The sequence below is a fragment of the Agelaius phoeniceus genome, chromosome 5 (genome assembly GCF_051311805.1).
Source record: "Agelaius phoeniceus isolate bAgePho1 chromosome 5, bAgePho1.hap1, whole genome shotgun sequence".
NCBI lineage: Eukaryota > Metazoa > Chordata > Aves > Passeriformes > Icteridae > Agelaius > Agelaius phoeniceus.
The window spans coordinates 37,611,672-37,635,447 of NC_135269.1; the positions used below are offsets into that span (position 1 = coordinate 37,611,672).

General features: G+C 36.7%; 1 protein-coding gene across 1 annotated transcript in view; it reads right to left on the reverse strand.

The window, feature by feature from the left end:
- TRHDE (thyrotropin releasing hormone degrading enzyme) overlaps positions 1-23,776 on the reverse strand; it is a 210,068-nt gene that overhangs the window by 26,526 nt on the left and 159,766 nt on the right. Inside the window, exons 11-15 of the mRNA XM_054631593.2 lie at positions 20,999-21,132; positions 20,846-20,901; positions 4,426-4,573; positions 2,229-2,326; positions 1,628-1,735 (exon numbers count right to left, since the gene is read on the reverse strand). Coding sequence (XP_054487568.1) covers positions 1,628-1,735; positions 2,229-2,326; positions 4,426-4,573; positions 20,846-20,901; positions 20,999-21,132 — 544 coding nt within the window. The remainder of the gene's footprint in view (positions 1-1,627; positions 1,736-2,228; positions 2,327-4,425; positions 4,574-20,845; positions 20,902-20,998; positions 21,133-23,776) is intronic.

Sequence of the window (23,776 nt, forward strand, 5' to 3'; positions counted from 1 at the left end):
TGAAAGGCTAAGATGAATCTTCAGACAGCTCCTTAAATTTATTCCTTTTCTCTCTTGCTACTGTTAGTAAAGCAATAAGCTAGTGTTTTGTTATGTTTTTCTTTTCTGATGCCTCCTTTCTTAATCCTATTGGAAAGACACAGGCAGGTAGCTTTGCAGGGTGACAGCTTTTTTAACAGTGAATAATCTACTGCTGTGCATGCTAATAGGTAATGCTAGGTTTGATTAACTAATTTTGCAAATGAATATCTAAGTAAATTACTTTTGCAGACTGTTTCCAATGATTCTTTCTCTATAATTGCCTCTTTAAATAGCTTCATACTGATTGTTGCTGCTTATGATAAGAATTCATATAAAACCCTGGGGTATATATTTCATAGTACATATATCTGGTGTCACCTTACACAAGAAAACCCTCCACCTCACACGCATCTTACTTAAAGGCATCCAGTAACAGTTTCAAGCTACTATTTTTCCAGAAGTTTCAAAGTCATATAGGAAAGTAATTTCCTTTCCTGGCTCGTTTTAAAAGATTCTTGGACACTTATGTTACTGAGTATGCCCATAAAGGATTTTTAAAGATTACAAAGACAGACAGAGATAAATTAATTGCAAACAAACACTGATAAGTCCAAGAAATCTCTGAAAAATCCTGCTTGCTCGTATGGCTAGAGAGATCTGATTCTTTTGCCAAGCTAATACAAGACTGTGACTAAAAATGGGAGACTTTTTCTCTTATCTTTTTCTTTTGTATTTGAAAGTAAAATATTCTCTTTAAAACCAAAATATTATGTCATGTATAAATGTATACAGTGTAAATATTTCACATAATCAGAAAATCCACTATTCTTTCTAAAGAAGTTGTGATCTTAACCTATACTCTGCACTGATCTCATTGTCCATAGATCACTACTTACTTAAATATTTGAAATTTCACTTATTTCATATTTCTTAGATGCTTGCCTTTAAAAGATAAACTTCATACACAATCCATGGTCCATGTTCCTTTGCCTCAGCTGAATAAACCTGTGTCTTGGCAGCCTAACTTACATATTTGTTGTCAAACCACTACAGTGCTGCTTATGCTCAAGGCATCAGCTCTAATATTATCTGTCCTCTGAAACCTTACATGAGCTTTTCCATGTATTCCTGAATCACATTAGTTTTCAAGTCATCACCCTTAAATATCTTGTAACATGTCCCTCTGAAACATCTCCTTCCTTACTTCTCAGTCCTTCTGTCTCTAACTCCCATCACTTCTTTAAATGTTTAGCACCTTCTGCTCTCTTACCTCAACACAGGTTTCATGTTTGTCTGACAACATGGTGTTCACTCATCTTTCTTCCTTGAAATCCATTCTTAAAACTTGCCTTCTCATCTTCTAGCATAGAATTATCCAACAGTAATTTACCAGGAGTGGGCAGAATCCCCTCCACCCACTCATATATGCAAAGTCAAATAATTCTGAAACCCCACAGACATTTTTAAATGACAGCCAGCAACCTCTGCTTCCTCCTGTAAAAAAACTTTGCAAAAGAGGGCACAGCAGAGAAGGCAGGCAGGAAAGGAAGAGCTGTACTGCCTTTCAGTAGGAGAGATGTGAGATTCACATTTCAGCTCCACTTACCGGTTCCTATTGCTAGAAATCCAGTCTGAGATTAACGTTGCAGCCTGCTGGTGACAGTGTTTGTTCCCAAAGCTGCAGGCCAACATGATGACTTCCCGACGCAGCTCTCTGGCCAAATTAAAGAAAGCAATAAGGCTGCTTTAACAAATGTGTCTGAATGTTTACAAAAAAATACTTCTTATAACAAGTGACAGCAACCAGTAGTTGGGCAACATATCAAAGACAATCTGGCTTTACAAATCTCAGTGTCAGTTTAATGCCTGCAACAACTAAAGAAAGGTCATGGATCAAAACCAGCCCCCATTTACACTTAGGCACTCTTCCCAACCTCTGTGGACACATGAGTACAAGTTCTTAGAAATCCACAGTAATCAGATATTAAGCTGGGGCTTAGGAAATCATGTTCTCCCAACTTAAGAAAGAAGAATTCATCTTACAGCATGTTTCTACTTTCCCTGCAAGCCAGAATGGAAAAAAACAGAGGGGTGACAGAGCTAAGGAATTACGATTGATTTATGCTAAACATTACTAATTTTTAGGAGGGTGCATTTCTATAATTATATTTCTCAAATAATCAATAAAAAAGTAAATATAACAGTACTCATGTTGGTATGATGATTGAACAAGTGATTTGTTTAAATTGTTTGTTGGCCATCCAAGCTTCAGATACATTGATGCCACTTGTCTTAAAATATACTCCTGAGGAGAAAAAGAAAAGTATATTTAACATTAAAAATAATTTATTTTACTTGAAACCGAAATACTGCTAACAATGAGGTTTGGTCTCTCTTTGTACCCTCAAATAATGTCCAACTCCAAAGACTTAGCAAAGCTACTTGTCCACTTACAATCTTCCTTCACTGCTATAGTAAGAAGCAGTCTCTAGATGAGCTACTTGATTAGATGCCTAGTATAAGACAATTTATTGTAATAAAATCCATGAATTTCAAAAGTTTATCACATGCTACTTTGAACTCACAATGCACAGCTGAAAAATTACAAGGGTGTCAATAGCTTAATTTCTACTTTGTGGCCAATCTTGACTACACCTTACATGTTCACTTTTAAAAGAACACTGTTTTAATATCCATAAGCGTGGTCAAAACATCATGTGGGTACAGTCAATTGACTTCAGAATATGTAACAATGTGGCTGCAAATAAGCTCTGTACACTTAATGACACTATGTTTTAAGTTTAAGCTCCTGGTGTGCTTAAGGAACAAAACAAGCACAAGATATATTTTAGCAACTTCTACTTTTTACACAGACGATATATTTACATATTCTGACCAGTTTTGAAAAAAACCATTGCCTGTGCATTCAGCATAATCTTTTTCCAGTAGAATTCACCAATTTGAAAAAGAGAACTAAGATACACAGAACTGCATAGGAGAGCATCTATTTTATTATTACAGATGCATAGGCATGTATATATGTCAACACAAAAGAAGATTCATACTGCAGCTTTCTCTAGCAGATATGTTATTCTATGACTAAAAAGACTTTTTATTTTCTCTGCTATCACCTCAGCTTTCAAAACTCCCATCAGTAGTGATAAAACATAACTCAGCTGTGAATTTTACTGGTTTTATTTATTAAAATTGTGTTTTCTTTATACAACCATGTTTAAAAGTGAAATAGCAATGGCAGACTCCCAAGAACTTTTCTTTACAGTTAACAGCAGACTAAATATGCAAATTATTTCAACTGCATTTTACATTAAGGCTCTGATTTATATGTAGGCCTTAGTATATGTTTTACAAAAATAATCTTCCATGTCATCAGGTAACTGTGTATATGTATGGGGTGTGTGTGTCTGTGTGTGTTTATCTATATATCTACATTTGTATTAACATCTACATATATACATACAGTCACTTCTAACTTTCTTCTCTCTAAGCATGGTGTCTATGGTCACATACACACAAACAAATATGCATTTAAGAAGCAAAAAGCATCCTTAGGCATTTCAGGCTTTAAAAAGCTCCTTCATTTGAAGGCTTTACAACATTACATAAAGCTACCGTATGCTGGCTGTTGAAAATATGTAGACTACATAAAATTCATAGTGAATAAAAACCCCAAGAGTTCATAATTGTCACTGGCTGCAGTCAAATCTGTGTACTTCATAAACCATGCTTCAGTGTAGCTACAGCTAAATGTTAAAATATTTGCCATGTCTATCTTAATTATCTACTGTGAGCTGTTACTGCTGTCCCTTTGGACACAATTATGAATGGGCTTTTGACTCAACGGTGATCTAATTCTTGTTAATTAAGGTAACTGCATTGAATTCACCATGGATTTTGGGATGAAATAATGACTACAAATCTTTGCTTCAGTTGTATGTATTCTGTTAAGTTGTGCCTATACTTGCTGTTCTTGCTGATCTTGGGCATCCACCTAAATATCACCATGGGGCTCCTCGAAAGAGAAAATCTGGCAATAGAATACTTTGACTCTTCTAAGTGAAATACTTAATTTGTCATAACATTTTACACGAGGGATAATTACCTTTCCTTCTTCTAGTCATATATGCCTCAAACAATAGTTATCACTGTTCAATTGCAAGTGAACCAAAGCTTGATAATCACTATGTTTAAATAAAGAGTAATTAGGAAGAAAGTTAATATCCCTAGGTCATTAACAGTATCTGCCTGGGGAACAGTTCAAATCTTGCCAATAATATGAGAGTAAGAGGCAAAAGGAAGAAAGGCAGGAAGGACAGACAGACAGGGAAAGTGGAAGAAAGACAGGAAGAACTAGAGGAAGAAAGAAAGGAAGACTCTATCTCTTACATTGAAGATATTGTAGTTTTCTGTACGGTCCAGCAATTTATCTAGAGGATAAAGAGCTCGGCTGGCAGCATGCCAAGGCAGAAAATCCTTTTCCTCTGAAAGGTACCTCATAATCTCCAAAGGAATATTCTGAGGCAAATAACCAGCTCTGCACAATAAAAGAACTTAGTATTAAATTGGTTTTCAGAAGACGGAGCATAAACAACTTCTTTTTTTTCTCAAATGAAATTAAAATGAAGAAAAACATAATAAACTCATCACATTTTAATGACATAAAAATCAACCTTATAAAATACCAGCAACTTGCAGTCTCTCCCAACACAGAGAAGCATACTGACTTGATGAAGTAAGGTATGAACACACATGAGAGAAAACCAGACAATTTGAACCAATTCCTGTGGCTATGAAAGACATGAATGAAGAAGTAATTGCCTTTAAGGAAAAGAAATCAAAAAATATCCCAAACAAAAGGAAGCTGCTAAATTGTTTTACAATTGCTAATGATTTACAAGACAGAAAGCTGTCTGCATAAAATCAACAAGCAAAGGCATTTTGCTTGAGAAAACATTTCTACTGACCATCAGCAATTGAAAATAACTAGTGCTGAAGAAAAAGCTTTAGTGTTACAGTTATTCTCCTCACTCTTTTCTCTCTCCTTTAGAACTTCCTTGTCTTCTATCCACCTTAAGTCACTTTGGAAGGACTTATACAGTGACATCACTTTGGTTCAGGATGTTCCAGCACTTTGCATACAAATTACAGATTTTTTTTTTTTTAGGTGTTTATAAATAAACCAGCTAAAATTTTGTCCCATTTTTCAATCATAAAAGACCTCTCCCTGCATGGGAAAGAGTGTATGGGGGGGGGGGAGGGGGAGTACAGGAAGGATTCTGAAATAATAGCATTACATGTAAAATGCAATACAGACACAAGCATTTGAAAGGTACTTTAAAAACCAAATACAGAAAATGCCTAGCTTTAGCTTTTGCTCTCACTTTTTTTTTTCAGAACAGCACTTTTTTCTTCATTATCCAGACTGCAGAAACAAAGTGCAACCCTGTGGGTGTGAACCTTCCAGAAACAAGTTGTCTATTCTTCTCCTAATGCAGGTGTTTAAATCCAAAAGGAGTTAACCATCTGCCTAGAGAGAAGATACTGATTCTCTTTTCGTTAAATAGTTAAAATCAGCAAGGTAGATTCCACAAAGTTCAATTCATTAGGATACAGTATGATGTAGCTTCATAGACTAGTTTTTCTGCTTCATTGCACATGTTCCTTTAATTTCCATCAAAGTGGAAGAAATGCAAGCATATAGCAAACAAATAAAATTACACACATTAGTACAGAAATTAACCATTGCATACATGTTAATATAAATTTTTATCTCTGCTGTAATAACATGTAAAAACTGCCTCACTGCTCAAAATAGTTTGTTTCCTTGCAATGTGCAGCACATCTTGCAGACCTTCATTTTTTACACTCTCTGTTGGAAGAATTACACTCTATTCCCTTCATGTTCTCAGGAAAAAAGTGAGTGAGTTCATGTAACAGATTTCAAAACTATCTATCCCACCCTCCAGTCTGCTTCATGTCATTTTTGTCCACATTTTATCAGCTCTGTTTTCAACTCTGGTTCCAGCACATATTCAAGCACGAAAAACAAGATCAGTTGAGGCACCCACTGTGCCAGCTGAGGAACTGAGCAGACATGAAATGAAAATGGGAAAGCATTTAGAGTAGGCAGTGGACAAAGTCCAATGCATCTGAAGACAGAAGGCTACTCCATTTTATAGGTCTTGTTTCTGAATCAGCAGAGTATCATTAAGAGGAGTTCTACGTCTTAATACTTTGTAAAGATTTCTAAATGTAATTAATGGAGCCAGAAGCGTATTGGACTGACTGCATTTAAAAATCTTGGAGGTAATGTTAGCAAAGAGGAACACTAGCTTAAAGTTGCATATACATCATTAGTTTCTAACAGAATTTTGATTATTTTTACTGATGATGTGGTTTACATTAAAAAGTGTGGAGTAAAGAACAAGAGAAATAGCTCTAGGAAACATGCTGCTTAAGGAATAAATAGATTAATGCTTATTATAGCTGCACTAATGGACATTTAAGTTCATGTTTTGAAATTAAATTTATCTAAACTAAGTGCAAAAAAGAAGTCAACACTGAGAAACAAACAGATTATTTCTTTTTAAGCTTAACTTCTCCATAAAGACATGAGTGAACTCAGAGATTGATCTCTTATTCCTGAGCTAAGAGTTTCCTGGTGAGTTTCAAAATCGTGATTCCTGGATGAAGATAGTCACTCATCCTCTTCACAACACCTGTTACTCTCATCTCTCACTCACTTCTTCTAGCTTCCAAATTTATCAGACTATTCAATTATGCCAGTCTCACCCCGTGACTCTCACTTTTCCTATTGTTTCCCTGAGAGTATTGTGCAACTTACACCAACAGATTGTGGCAAAGTTAGATTTTTTTCCTGTTTATTCCTGACCCTCCTTTCCTTTCTGGGTATGACCCTAGAAGAGCTTATGCCCAGTGTCATCAGGATCACCCCCTCAACCACACATCAACCAATTGGTCCTAAGAGAAGGGATGGGGATGAAGGAAGATTCTTGTCATTATTAAATAAATGACAACAAATTCATCACTTCAGATAACGGTTAAGAGGAAAAGTGGTTATGGTTAACAACTGATGTTAAACTTTTCAGTCAGCACATGCTGGGCAGTCCAGATGCTAAGATGAACCTTTGAGAGAACTTTAGCAGAGATATATCTCAAATCCTCTTACAGTGGCAGTTAAGACAGCAACTTTCGTGAAGAAAACGTAAGTGCTTCAGGAACACTACCTTGGCAGAATGTTCTTTGTATTTTCCACTATTTTATTTCATGGATGCCCACAGAAAACCATGATAGCCCTATTCTTTTACCCTAGTCACTAAGCCACGTTTATGTACTCCAAATACACTGCACTCCTAGACTATTTGGCATTAAATAGCTTCTGTCAAGAGGTAGTAAGTACGTTTATTGTTTCACCTTTTTCATAAAAAGTGGTATATAATGTGTATGCTATAAATTATTAACTATATACTACAGTTTTCATAACTTGGGGAGTATTTTCATTCCAAAAAAAAAATCTAAAAAACCAAAAAGGAAAGATTTTAGTAAAGGTAAGGCCAAAACACTAAGGCTGCTAATTTTTACATTCATAGTTGAGAAAACAGGAGAAACTCTCACCCTAAACCATAAAAGATATAAACCATGTATAAGAAGTCCAAAAATTCAGATCACAGATCTAGGACCTGTGTGAAGCATCCTGGGAGGTAACATGACCACCATGACAACCATGACAACCAGGTCAGCAGAAGACAGAACTTCGATAAAGCAGTGTGACTGCGTGGTCACGGAATATTAGAGCTATGCTCTAATATTCTGCATCTTCACAAAGCATAACAACTGGTTTCTTAAATTCTCTATTTTAGTACAGTCACACTCTCAGTTTACACTAAAAAGCTTGTCCAGTCCTAAGAGAGACTTCAAGACTTCTCTTTCCCAGGGAATACTGCATTCAGCAAGATACACTGGGCTCACTTGAACAGTGGCAAACCAGACAAACGATGCTGGCATGATTCTAGGATTTTCCTTCACTAGCCTCAAAAAACTAGGTTCAAAGATGGTTATATAAGATCTGGTCAGCAAAAGCATTTATGGAGTAGGACAACAACCAAAATGAGGGGAAAAGGCAGAACAGAGAATGAGCCTGTTCTGCGTCTCTCTGTGAAACCTGTTTGAAAAACACCGATCTGTGGAAATATTAAACAGAAATGTTTCACAATCATTTTAGCAATAATAAGAAAACTAAAAATAGCAACCTTCCCATCAAAAGCAAAACTGTAAAATAATTTCCCTGTCACATAATTGCCTAGAAATATTCACTCAAAGGTACTACAGAGTGTAAGTTTAGTACATACTGTACACATGCAGCTTGACTTATTACTCTCTCTTTCAAGAAAGTCGCTGGAAGGTCAGTAATAGAAATCCTTATTTTTCTTGTGTCTTTTTAGCCATCAATCATATTGCTATCTTTAAGTCCAGCAAAATTACTATCAGATATTGCCTGTCAAAGTCCAAATGTATAAGAGACAGGGCTAAGAGAGAAGGTTCTTTTCTACCCTAGCCATCTTGGAGGAAAATTGAAATATTGTCTGTCATTAGGGGAAGAACTGATTATGAGCTATACTGAAACCAGGTGACAAGCATAAATGCCACAGAAATGCTGTGATGTCCAATCTTATGTCTAGTCTGAAACAGGCACAGTTTTTTCTAGGTATGTCTACAGTAGCCAGCTGGAAATCTTAGCAAGCATGTATCTCTTCCTTAAAAAAATTACACAGAGGAAGAACCTGGGATAATTTTGGCAAGTATTTTAACAGATAAATTAGTTAATCAAACAGTGTTGATACATAAACAGTGTCTGAAAGCATACTGATGTTCAGGTAAAACACTTCTCAAGGGCAAGGTTAAAAAGTTTACAAAATTTCATCTATAGTGCCTGGAATTAAAAGAGCCTTAAGAACTCATCTCGTGTCTCCCTACTCAAAGCAGATTCATACCAGTGCCATTCCTGACAGATTTTTATTTTTTTTATATGGACCTCTAGCAATGGATATCCTAGGAACACTACTATTTCAGTACTGCTCTGCCATGAGGAGATAAGAATATCATAGCTCTGCTCTTTTGCCCTGTAAATATTCATAGAAGAGTACCAACAGATCTATTTAATGTTATATATAAAATGATCTGTGGTTTACATATCTTCAGTATAAACTATGAAAAGCAGACATCCCTCTTAACAGTATTTCAGATTAGAGAGTTTCGATCTGACATCATGGGTCATACAGAAAGCAGCCTAGACTTAAAACAGCCTCTACAAGCCCTCTCTAAGCCAACTTTGCGCATACTGAGTCATTTGAAACACATGACTACAAAAGCAAAATTTAACCAAAAAGATCACATTTTGATATGCTTCATTGCTTTATCAATTTTTACGTAATTGTCCAAACCCATCAGTTTACCACCATGTCAATCATTCTGTAGCCACCACAACACACGAGAACATGTGTTAGAAACACGGCACCACATGAGTTTTGTCTTGCTATCTATGTTCCTGATTTCACAGTTGCCTGCCAAACCGAAGAGGAGAACAGGAGAACAGGAACATGGACTGTCAAAAAGATCTGGTTTAGTTACTAGACAGATTACTTCTATATAAACATCCTGGTTCAGCAGGTTTTTCATGCCAAAGGACACTGCTGACGAACTGTATTGAAAATGTGATCTATCATTTTTATGGAAGGACAGAGGTGGAAAAAGATTTTCCAGAAGTTATATATAAGTATTATGTGGTTTATGATACCATATCATATAATATCATAAGCACCAATGCTTAGCAAGGTACTATCCTGCTTGCACTGAAGAAGTTGCTACAGTGGCCATTGCTAAAGAGAAAAGTGGCAATGAAGAGAAAAAGAAAGTACTGAACACGGTAATGGAATACCCCTCACAAATAATTCCCAATAAAAATTTCATGGCAATCAAAAATAATCTTTAAATTACATGAGGTTTTAATGAGTCAGATAAAAGCATAAGATCTAGATTATATTATGAAACATCAGTGTGTATTCAACTGCATTCTGACCTTGATTTGTTCTTTACACTGAGCCACTGAACTTATGGACGGATCCCAGCACATTCATTTTCCCCTTAGGGACAAAGTACCAAATGGTAGTGTAATTGCCAAGGGAAAATTATTACTCTGTTCTGAATTATTTCTATCATAAATCCAGCAGCAGTCAAACAGACTCCGTCACAAAAACGACCGGGTTGCCGTACAGTGATGAGAGTCCCACATACAAGGGCACCATAAATCCTTTAGTCCCACCACCCAACAAAGACATTATAAGTCATGTGTTTAAATCAAAATTAGAAAATCCAAGCTGGCAGCAAACTGGTCTGCATTACAGAAACAATGGAAATGAGGTGATTTACTTGCTGCTGGTTTAAAACTCACCCTGCCTTGTCTGTTTCTCAGAAATGTGTAAAACATGACTAGCTTTTTGTCTGGGTAATTTTGAAGGGGTAAAATGCAGCTCTTGAGAACACAGATGTGCAACTCAGATTAACATCAGTTCTGTTTCTGTGCATGTGCAATATATGAATAATTAGACTATACTCATTAACTCCTAGAGACAGTTTAATGTAAGTTAGGATTCTTAACAGTTGTTGATTCATTCTTTTATCTTAACAGTCAAGCATGTGGAATAGAATAACTCAGAGAAACTTGGCACCAATGAATATCCACATATAACTGTATCTGCCTTTTTCATTTTTTCGGGACCTATCAAGGACTGGTGTCTCTATCAATGTATTCAGGATATTCTTTTCCACAGTACTTTAACAGCAGTTCCTTGATAGCTGAGGAAGAACATGTAGGTTGAACCTTGACACATCAAAAAAGCTTTAGGCACGGCGACTCATAGAGCTGGGAAATTAACTCTTGTAGTCACAGACATCCCCTTCAATTCCAGCAGGGCTAGAAGTCAAGGATTTAAAAAACTTAAGATGACTGGCACCATGTTCAACCACAGAAGCTGCAGAAAGAATGTTTTATCATAGAAATGGACAATCTGTAAAAAAGGCCCTGTGATCTCCAGTATCAAAGAATAATCTGCCTCATACTTCCCTCCCAGGATTGAGCTGACTTTACATCAGGACCATGTAAGGACTTTATTTTTCTAAGATGCCAAAGTGGCTTGATGGAGACATTATGATCTCTACCAGCTATGGACCTCCACATAAACAGGAGAGGAATGCATATCTGCTCTTTGATGAATACAACAGCAAGTTTTGGCTTACAAGATCACTTTAAGAACTACATTTAATTAGCATTCAATGTCTCCAACATTAAAAGATTCAGAGAGTAAGACAGTTTGAAGTGAAGCCTGCTTCTTATTATGTTTTCTCACATGCAAAATATTTAAGGACTCTTCAAGTGACATTCAACTCCACACAAGTGCATTTGAAGCATCCTACAAAGAATAGTTCAAATTCAATGCAATTATCAGAGTATTATGTGGCTTAAATTATCTTGCACAGTTTTAGAGTTGCCACATAAGCAAAGACTAATATTAATTTGAATTACTCACCTCTGTTGACAACAGAAGAAAACCTCAAATTTAAACCCCTCTATGCTTGTAAAAAAAATTCCTTCAAATTGTAGTTCACAATCTCTCCTTTCCTCTTCTTCCCCATATGAAAGAAAAATGAATTTAAAAGGAGTAATACAAGAAGAAAAGGAATAATCTAGCTGCTAAAAATTAAGGCTATGCAGTAGGGTATGTCATGTTTTTCATCATCATGAAACCATGATTTTTGACAAGTATGTAATTCACAGGGTTACATTAAGTAAAGAAATTTGAATGTATTTCAGGGGCTAAAAGACATCAATTTCAGATGACTCAATTATTATAACTGTTATTTATTTTCTTTCTCGGTGATTTTTGTTGGGAAGGGTAGAATGAAACAGCTCTTCTATTCATTAAGTTGTCAACAGGTGATGATATCTATGAGAGCATGTTTGAGCAGAATCAAAATTGAATTAGTTTATTACTATGCAGAATACTTTTTCATCACTCCCTGTTTGCCTGGTCTAATGTTTATAATTTGCATATCAGTCACCCAAGTGAAATATGTGTTTAAAAGCTAGGAACTTCATATGGACAGCGCAGAATTCCAATCTTGAGAACACACACATACAATCCATATTTTGTTTGCCACAATATCTGCAGAATTGGATATTCCTTTTCTAAAAGCAATTCCCAATAAACATATTTATAATAAAAGATTCTCTGAAATTCTCTTAAATCCTCACATATTCTCTTATCTCCACTTTGCAGAGAGGAAGAAGACACAAAAAATTTAAGTTATTTTACTAAGATCACCTAGGAAGACTACAGCAGAAACAGCATCCCAAGTTACTTCAGTCCCTGTGCCTTAGTCATAACAGTCCTTCCTGTCATTTATTGCTTGATTTCTGGATAGAGGAAAACACACTTCTAGCCAGATAGGAAGGAGCTAATCTATTACAACATTGCAGCAGACAGGGCATACATGAACAAAGACCAGACCTCCTCTAGACAACAATCCTGGTCAACAGCTATCAGATAAACTCAAAAAGTAGGATAATTTCTGAGAGGCAATGGTGCAGTCATATCAAAACAGGAGGCAAAGCAGTGACTAGCCTGTGACAGGAGACTTCTTTCTTTATGCTAGTGAGGCATCAGTCTTGTCTTTTATAACTAGAAAAGTTGGCTTATGCCTTCATTTATAAACCCTTTGCTGATGCTGGGAAAGTCAAGGTGTTTAGATCAGCACCTCCAGCTTCTCAGAGTGCCTTGATTTTGCTACCTTAACCAATGTAGCAGAAGGATCTTTTGCTCTCCACATTAGGGAGAAATTTCCACTGTCGGTCTGTCAGACCCACAGAAAGGAAAGTAATTGGGTTCTGGGGTAAGGGGTCAAAAAAGCTGCTTGTTTTGAGAGGACAGCTGAAGGAGGTAGAGACTAGGGCTGATCAGACAGCTGTGGGGAGGAAAAAGGGCTATGTAAACGATATGAAGTCCCAGGGAATGGATGTATGCTTGCTATGAGAAGATTGGGTTCCCAAAGAATGGCACAGGTTTTGAGGCTGTACAAAAACTTCCCCCTACCCCACCCACAGATATTCCTCAAGCCAGGCCATAGTTGCAACTCTTAGCTCTGTTTCCAGTACTTGAAGTTGCAAAGAAGCCTTCAGCAAGCTCCACTCATTAATTCCTCTTCTTATTTAACCACAGACTCCAGTGTTTTTTGAAGCATAATTCAGGTTCAATTAATACTCACAAAACAAATTTCAGAGACTGTTCCCTTCCCCTCTCACTACACAGCAGCCCCTGGCAGCTGCACTGCAAAAGAATACATCCATACCAAGCTGACTCCAGAGACCAGCTTGAGCTCTGAGACTAAGACTATGTGGTAAAAAGAAAATGAGTTAACACCATTAGCTAAAAATAACTCTGTCACTCCCTTGAAACCAGAGTCAAGTCTTCCTGACAGTTTATTCTGGGTTTGGCTAAGAATAGAGTTAATGTAGTTTACAGGATAAAACAATTACTGCTATAATTAATCAGAAGTACCAGAAATAATTTAGGCAAATTTTGCTGGGATATGACTAGACCAATACCTTCCCTCTGCATTAAACACTTTGCAGTCAGATCTACAGGATTGGTTTTTAGTACATGCTGCAGAGTCTTCAACTTCTTCCCTGACTCAGCAGGTATTTGTACCTTTCAAGACACTCTCACACCAACAGCACCAACGCTTTCCTGGAATGTGCTGTACAATTTGCTTTACTGCCTTTAGCTATGTAACAGGATCAGATGCACAAATTACACACATACTACAAAAGCAGAATTGGCTTTTAGTGTGCTTAGTTGCAGGAATTGCTTTGGTTCCTCTTGTTACAAACATATGCAAATGTTAGCTGAAATATGTATGTCCACATAAAGCATGTCACAGAACATAGGGACTGACATGCAGCATATGGAATGAATGATGCCTACCTTAAAATAATTGAAACTTTCTATTTTCTCTAAAAAAGGCACATCTACTTTGGCCCACTGAGAGAGTATTTATGTCAAAAGAAACCAAACAACTTCTGTTGGAAACCATATGTAAATCAATTGCTAGTGAACCATCACCAAAATTTGCCTGACAGTAAATGAGAGTTACTATGGCATCTGCTGAAATAATTCAGATGAGGCCTCATTTATTAAAACAGTAAATCTATACCACTATTAATCAAGCGTGATACAAAGTATTGATCTATAACTCCCTTAGCTGATACTCAGAGGCACTAATTAAGGGAGCTGCATAACACATCTTGTTTTCCTCAGAGTTGAACTACTAGAAAATGCAATCAGGAGTAAAGACAAAGGCTAGAGTAGAACTGCAGTTGACTAATTTAAATGGATCCTATACGACTGTTTCTGAATAGCCCAACGAAACAAAGTCAACAATTCTGAATGTGGCTGTTGAAATTTTGAAGCATTTTGAAGTACATTAATTGCGCTGAAAATTTCTATCTTTGTCACCTACTTATTATCCAGACCCAGAATTTCACATGGACCCTCAAATGCCTTGACTTCTCCTGACATTACCCTGAACAGAACTTGAAGCAGCACAAACAAGTGTAACATGGAAACAATTAGCCCACTTATGCTGGAAGACTTCAAATGCTACAAGAAATGAAATCTTAATCTCTCTGAAGGGAAACAGCAATGAAGATCATTTCAATTCCATAATTTTGTTTTGCAATTCATGTATTTCCACCAGACATTTCAAGAATAATTCTGGATTTTTTATGGAAGTATATGAACTATAGTCCTAGTTATGAGTTAACTGTCAGTTTCCAGAAATAAGGACAGCTAATCATTATGTGGGTTGGTGCTGCCTCAGGTGGCTGAATGGATATATTTTATTCCTCAGTGACAAGGCTCCACAGCCAGAAATCAATTTTTTAAGAAACAATAAAATAAGGGGTTCTAAAGACATGATTTTCCAGATCCAAAAGGCTATACTTGATTAAGCAAGACTTCCTTTTTAAATTAATTTCTCTCTAGAAGTTGGTGAGAAAGTGATCTGGAGTCAGCATTAGCTTACTTCAGTATTTTACTTCTGGAATCAATCTTGGAGTCAAATGCACTAACTGTTAAAGATAAATTTATGTCAAGGGAGAAACAAGACACAAAGAATTGTTTAACAGCAGGAAAACAATCATCATAATTCATCATTTATCTATTTGCACCAGGATCCTGGTTTTGGTCTGATGCGGGAAATTCTGACAGAAAGGAACACTTATGAAGGCCATCTAGAGCATGGAAGTCAGTTCACAGAAAATTCTGAAGGTAAATTTTTTTCTTGTTGCTCATTTCTGATACAGCTCTCCATAATTGTGAAGCCTACAGGGGCAAGCTTCATTTGAAGAGACTATAGCTCAACCTGCCCTTAATCTGTGCATGGCAATGGACAGCACTCCAACACAATCGTCCATCCTTGGAGCCTAAGAACAATCACCAACGACACCACTTCATGCTTGCTCATTCAGTGCTTACACAACTGGAAACAACAATAGTGATTTTAGATGACAGTAAAACAGATATTCACAGTCACATCTGATTCAACACTGATTAAAATTAAACATTTACCAGACCTATTTCTTTCACATAATACCAAATTTCAAGCCAACCAGTTTAATGAGGGAAATCTTTTATGAAGATTTAGAGCCCATCAAGGAAGAACCAGGGGTGACACAACACTCCTAACATTAAGTGAGTACTTTATCTTATGTGGTTAAGTGGCTCTGAGAGGTCAGGTGTATGTTTCTCTCCATTAACTGTCAGTGCACTACAAGGTGAGAATGTCAGATTTACAGGTGAAACTTTGGCATGCCTAAAGTCAATTGGGAGGCGTCCCACCTCACATACTCACTAACTGACCCCTTATCCTAAGGAAAGAGAAAGATGTGAGAAGTTGACAAGGTTATTCACACTCTTATGAAACAGTGAAACCTTTGTTAATTATTGTGATGCTGCCTATTGGAGCTACCTGACCTGCCCTCTGCTCTGTTCATGCCTAGATGGGAACCACAGTTCTGTTTGTCTTCTCGTGGCTTCTGGGCTTCCTCAGTCAATGTTTACTAGTATCATTTACTAGAGTCAACTATTTTTAAATTCTACTGAAACCTCATGCAAACAAAAAGATAAAGAATCTTCAAGAAGAAGGGAAGAAGGAGTGTCAAGGTGCTATTATTGCTGAAGAACATGGGACATGAATTGCCATAAGCTATGTTCTGCCAAGGCTACAGCTTTTTATATCTTAAGGGTATGTGCATGCACTACAGCCAAGAATTACGCTTAAAAATCTGAAAAACAAAAAAGTTGTAACTTTCTTTTGTTGTTATTATTCCACTCAACTCTCCTTGGTGAATGTTATATAAACCAAAATATAGCAAGAAGGAAGATGAAGGAATGCATTTCCATATAAAATGGACCCAAAAAATTGCAATTAACTGCTATAGAGCTTAATATATTCCTTGGCAGTATCAATTCATTTATGTTGTTGATTTTCAAGAAATCACTATGCTGGTCAGTAGAAGGATTATAAACATTTCAGAGGAATGAAATCAAACATACCTTTAAAAAAATAAAATGTGCCATTCCAAAAAATTTATATGAGTACTTTCTTTCATTTTTCTCTAGTTCTAAATATTATAAATTTTACTAAAGAGAAGAGCTGCACTCATTCCCCAAACAAATCAATTAGCAGTATAATGACATAGAAATAATCATACTAGGACAGACAATATTATAATAGCGGAAAAATTGAGTCAAAACCTTTTGGTATTATCTGTATCAAGTTCAAGAGCACAGTAGGAAGTACTTCAGAAGTTTCTAAGAAGGACAGGGTATTTTGAAGAAATACAGTCTCCACAGTACAGTAAAAAAAAACCTGTTTACATTAGAAGCAATTTTTGAAAGGACCAGCATGAATTTAATAAATTGTTTTAATTTTTGCATTATTCTAGCATTAAAAATAATAGCTAGGGATTAGAATTAAAGTATGTATTCCACAGTTCTCTTCCCTCTCTCAAAACATACATGTTTATAGTTGTAGACTACAAGATAACACATCACTGCAACTAGGGACCAAAACTGAGGACTGAATTACTGTTAAAAACAGCCAGTCTTCTCAGAAATCAGATCTGAACTACCAAGTACTACTTCTATGTCTGGTCAATAAGGTTACTGACCTTCTCTCACATCACAGGCAGAGACAAGTGAACGTGTTTAATGTCCCCATCACGTAATGTCATACAGGCAGGGAGAAATGCTCGCTCTGCGTCGGACACGACACTGAACCAGCACAGCACATCCAACTATGGTACTGCTCCAAAATAAAGTGGGGCAACTTTCTGCACTGCACCTTGCAGCCAGGGGAGGGAAAGCTAAGCTGCTTTTAGGCTGATGGTGGCCTTTTGAACAGTGACTTTTTCAGAAAATTGAAAGAGTCTGTGTTATTCTGATAGCCCTCAGAGCTTGTTTTAGGAACACTGCTGTGTCACATCAAAGTCCCAGATGTGGCAGGAGAAGCTGCACCACACTGCAGCATCCGGGTTCAATTCCCATTGCCTGTCCTAGCAAGAGCTTTTCCAACTACTTTCTTTTTCTAAGAAGTTCTGATGCTTTAATATCAAGGTCAAGGCCAGCCCTCAACATCCTGTTAAGAGTCTCTTAATGCCTTCCTTAATTCCTTCCTATTCATCACAGAGGAACATAGCATGTATTAGGCCAAATCCTGGTCTTATTTTTGGCCTGGGGAAAGGGGAATGAAAATAAAAAATACCAAGCTTTTCCTAAAAACTTACCATACTCTCAGCCAGCCAATCATAATAACTTCAGGATCACTATAATTGTTTTTGGTTTTTTTTAAATAGGAAGACCATAGCTTGTCTTAGGTTGAAACATGTAGCTGGAGGTGTGTATTCTATTTGCCATTTGTTAGAGGTGGGGCAGTTATCTTCTGTTAATTGGGCAGTTTTCTTTGTCTCTTCCACAGACCAATCCTCCCTCCGGGAAGCATCTTCTGTTAATGGGCCACTGAGTGTCACTGCATGACTGACAAAATTACATCATCCCATTGGGAGATGCTCCACCCAGGGGGAGGAGCCAAGAATTCCTGCCTAATATATAACCTGAGATTTGGAATACCACAGGCAGCCTTTTCCCACCAGATTCCCAGAGGAGCAGCCTTCTTCCCCACTGGATTCCCAAAGGAAACCCAGGCCCATCTACACCACCACCGGACCTTCAGAGGAAAACTCCACCTTTCTACAGGATCCCTGCTTCAACAGAACCACATCTGTCACTGCAGGAGGACTGCAGCCACCATCCAATTGGACTGCTACCAACACCCTGACCAACAGGGTGTCAGGTCATATTCTGACTCTGTCAGTGTTTTTTTTTTTTATTTGTATTATTGCATTTGGGATTTTTTAGTTTTCCTAGTAAAGAACTGTTATTCCTATTCCCATATCATTGCCTTAGAGCCTCCTAATTTCAAAATTATAATAATTTGGAGGGAGGGGTTTTACATTTTCCATTTCAAGAGAGGCTCCTGCCTTCCTTAACAGACACCTGTCTTTTTAAACCAAGACAGATTAACAATGTAACAAAGATCAACAAGAAGTATACCCTACATGGCAAGTTTAGCCAAGTCCACATATCTTATTACTACTTTTGAATTACAGACCATAAATCTATTGTTTGCAAACAGATCCTTCCTCCAAACTGGCTTGTAAGGCACACACCCAAGGTAACACTAATGACAGGACTCTGGAAACAGGAGTCTAGCTGCATATCCCTATTGGAAGAATATTTCCTCTTAAGTGATATCCATGTATGCACATGTGTCTAGACATACATTTATAGCTCCACTACTTTTTTCCACAGTGCATGAAGACCAAATGCAGCAGCAGTCTGCTGCAGACCATCATTAACAAAACAAAGTCAAGGTTTTTTTTAATGTGAGATCTTGTGAAAGACTTCATAAGGTTCTAGTGTAGTTACCTCTGAAAAAGGTGCCGGCTCTAGTATTCCCAAGTATCCCCATGAAAGTACTTCAGAAAATTAGTGGGGAATGCATTACTCATCTAATCTTTTGAGTGATTTTTAGGTAGATGAAACTTGGTCAGACAATTCAGGTTGGGTCTTTAATCAAGACCTCACCTTAATACTCTATGAACAAGACATCCTAGAGCACTGGCTCAATACTGACTCAAAAGAAAAACACTCACCTACAAAATCTGGCTTAGGAAAAAGCTTTTTTTAAGGATCTAGACTTTCAGGGAAGTCTACACACATCTGACTGCATTAAGTGCATGGAAAAAGAAGGTGATGTACTGGCTCTGTGTAACTGCATACTATTTCTCTGAGGTTTCAAAATCAAATAAAATCTGAACAGATTATGAATTTACTCAACATCTAGTCATCACATAATTCATAATCTGTCATCACATTATAGTCTAAATATTTCAGAATAATCTGCAATAGTCTTCTAGTCAGACAGTAGACAAATCATGACCTACTGAACAGGTCAAATAATGACCTATTCCTAGTTTTTACTGTTACCAATGGGAAGATGTTACAAAGCAAGAATGAAGGGCCATGCCAAAAGCAAATGGATACACCTCTCCCCATGATACATTCTTCCCTACTACATCTCTGGACTGTTAAGTAAGGGCTAATCACTACTTTATGTCAGCAGCAGGAACAGAGAGGTAGGGCACACAACTGTTTTTTTGCTGCAGTGATGCTAGAACATCACTGAGCTGTGACACTGTGACTGAAGCCCAAACACCCCCAGTGACCATTTGTAGTTAAATGTAAAGACACTAATATCAGGAATTCTTTTCATGCTCCCTTTGACATGACAGTGCAAGTAAAATCACATTATTTGCAATTTTACAATTAAATCTGTTATTATGCAATCAAAACCCTATGCTAATGCTATGTTCCCAGTACCTCAAAATCAAAAAGCTACAAGTGTTCCACTATTTTCCTCCATTTTATGCTTTCACAATCAACATAATGGCTTTCAAAATGGGGACCAATCCATTGCCTCCATTTGTAAAGAAGGCACTACCTAACCAGTACTGTATGTGTTAATTATTAACTCTCATCATAATAAAACACAAAATGTTGCATAAATTCCAGAAATGCTCAATGGAACTGCTTTTCCATTATGTTTGAAAAGCACCACAGAGGAAAAAAGGGGTCTGTTCTAGCAGATTATAAGAAAAGAAAGATACTGGAAAAATGATATAACAGTACAAGTTAGGGCAAAAAAATTACTGAAGCTTGAAGGTGCCTTCCATCTCAAATTAAATACAGCACAAGCATCAGTGGTAAAAGAAAGGAGAGGTGGGACAACTGGGAGAAACGGAAGAAGAAACCCTCAGTCATTAGAGAAAGAGGAAAGAGATTATTTATCTGCAAAGTGTTAAATTGAACTTGCTGCAAAATTGATCAAATCTCTTCAGACTCGGAAATACCCTACAGCAATTATTGATCAAGAGTAGTGAATGTGCTACAGACCACTTTTATGAGCTATACGAAAAAAAAAAGCAGGGGAGGGAAACTAAAGTGTGTTTAAAACACACTTAACTTTGAAACACATTCAACTGCTGAGTTAATGGTTGCATGAGTTATTGCAGCAATGTGTATGAGGATAGATGATCTTCAGGAAAACATACCTGGCTAGATTGAATGCATCATCAATCAAGCCTGCTCGATTACTGACAGAGATAACCTGTGAGGGCAAGCACAAAAATTGAACCATTTAAGGTGATGAAACAGTGAAGGTTCATCAATGAAAGCAGATTTTAGGGATGAGAAGAGGATCTCACCTCATGGTTCCTTGTTAGCTGGTTAATTAGCAGCTTCCAATTCCTAATATCATAATTAACTCTGAAGTAGCCAGTCTGGTTGATGTTCCCCAGCAACCAACTCGCCTCTTCCAAAGCAGGAATTCTGTGGTGTTCTGGGAAAAAAGAAGAAGAAGGGAAGGGGTCTTGGTTTCAAATTTAAACATTCTAAAGGTGCATCTGTTACATTTTCTCCTTCTTTAAATATACGTGAAGGCAGTAAAATTAATTCAAAGACTAACAAAAATACTGTGTTTGATTAATAATTTCCTTCATCTGTTCTGATGTAGAGAGATGCCAACTGACATTCCCATGGGGACCATTTACACACACAGAACTTCAAGTGTGCTTTTTCTTTCCTAGCAAGTATTATTTTTATGAAAGGTACCCACTTTAAGTCTGGTACCCTTATTCTGGCCATGCTTAAATAGTTTTCTACAATTGTAACTCAAAAAATTCAATGAATGTGCTATAGAGAGAGGAGTAAACCTGTGATTAAAAAAATTGATTCTTAAGTGTTTCTGCATGTATTTGATTAAGTTTTTACATTGGATTTTAAATTAAAGTACTTCCAGTTGAACAGCTTCTACCTACTAAGCACTGAGAGCTTCCTCCTTAGAGCTAGACCAATTAACCTTATATCCCCTAAGCTGTTCTTCATCTTTCCCCTTGTTTTAAGTAATCACTTTAGGGCTGAAAGTCTAAATTTATTACTGTTTTTCTGCAGTCAGGCACTCCACAATAATTTGCAGAAATAGGGATTTCAAAATTTCAGCAACAGAAATGTCCTGAACTCACAACATGCCCTTCTTTTTTATCACGGCACAAAGCATCAGGCTTCAACACCTCTGGAAGAAGTCTTCAATATAGTAAATGATTTTGACAAAACTAACCATGAACAAGAACTCACTAAAAATTCAGAAACACTTTTTTCAACCAATAAAATTATTTTTTACACTGTTGAAGGAGTAGTCTTGTCATTCATTTAAAAAAATAAATAAATACATAAAATTTGTTATAAAATGCAATTCCATTAGAGAATTTTTTGGTGTCCTTGAACTCCCTGAAGGTAGCAAATGGGAAAAAAGTTAGCAAGTAAGGTCTTTACAATTCACTCATACTATCTAGTACATAGGCTTCCCAAAGAAATTGATTTGTTTTAGTCCTTCTTGTAAAAAAGTAACTTCTGAGGAAATTATAGTTAACTACGGCTACAGATAAAAGTTGTGCTTCTCCCTTGACTAACAGCAAGCCCACAAATAACTACTACTTTAAAGTGCAAAAGTAAAAAGATCAGCAAGACCTGAATCTTAAAAACACATAATTATATGTTTAAATTCATGGACCTTCATTATGCACATGGATTCAGATAAAAACCTGCAGGATTAAAAAAGATAGTCCTCTTTCCCCCTAGGTAGTTCTGAAACCATTAAAATCTCTAAAAAATACACTTATTAAAAATATTAAGCCCAGAATAATTCCATTGTTGCCTGTTCCATTCAACTGTTATTGCTCTTTTATCTGTAGTAAAGCACCAAGCAGACACATTCTTTAGGATCCAATATATCCTGCAGAAATAGAACTGAGAAAATCTGAATTGAGTTCTACAACTCTGTGGACTTCCCAGGTGTTCATACTGTCAAAGTACCTAAGATGCTTCTGACAGACAATCTGACTTGGAACAAGGCTGCAACACTTGTGTGTCCTTTCTTCCACAAGGAGCTGTACCAATCAGTCCTAAGCAAATCCTCTTAGACTTGCTCCTCTATTTAAATCCTTTTTTCCTTGGGTCCAAGTCAGATCCAGCCCATTGCTCCATCCTATTAACAGAAGACTTGAATCCTGTTCCTCAGTAACCTTGTACCACCTTAATGCAGTACAGCTTTCTGCCCATGCTCTTTGGTTGCAAACCAACCTTTAAATGCCACCAGTCCTGAAAGCAGCTACTTAAAACCAGCTAATCTTTCCACCTCTACAATGCTACCTAAAAGCATACCAAATTGGCTATCAGCACACATTAAAAAACATCTGGGTAAATAAATACATTAAATGGAAATTTTCAAAATCTTATGCAATTAAAAAATACATGCACCTTTTCTCCTTTGGGCATTTGTATTACATTTTCACCTCCAAAGTGTGGAAATTACTTATGCTTCAACAGAGTATTGAATGATACGTCCCAGTCAAATATGACAAGTTCAGAATAAGCTATTTCACGTGTAACAGCTGTGCAACACCCCCAGTATGTATTATTATAAAGAAAGAATCTTTCCAAACCACGATGGCATTATTGCTGTTTCACTCAGTTTAAATGCAACCATAACCTCCTCCTATTATTTTTCAATAAGATCACTCATGTATTGACATTCTGAAATAAAGGACAGAAATCTTTCACACCTTCCCAACTTACATAAAGAGGTGGCTTTTTTACAGGACTGCCTGATACATGTGCTTCATATAGTTCTATATAATTTACTAGAATTTGATATTTGTGTCTGTCAGTTCTCATGCTTTCCTACAAAATAAATTCTTTATTTTGGTAATTACAGGCACTAAACATTTTTATACCTGGGTAATGTTTCCACTCACAACAAACACTTTTATTAGTTTTCTGTTAAAAGTGTTATAGTTAGCAAAAAGGTAGTAACTCAGTGTTAAACTCTCCATTAAACCCTCCATTACTTTCTAAACAACAACAAAGATTTCATTTGGAATGAAATCCATCTTTGAAGTTTTAGTTCACCTCTCAAAAGTCAATCA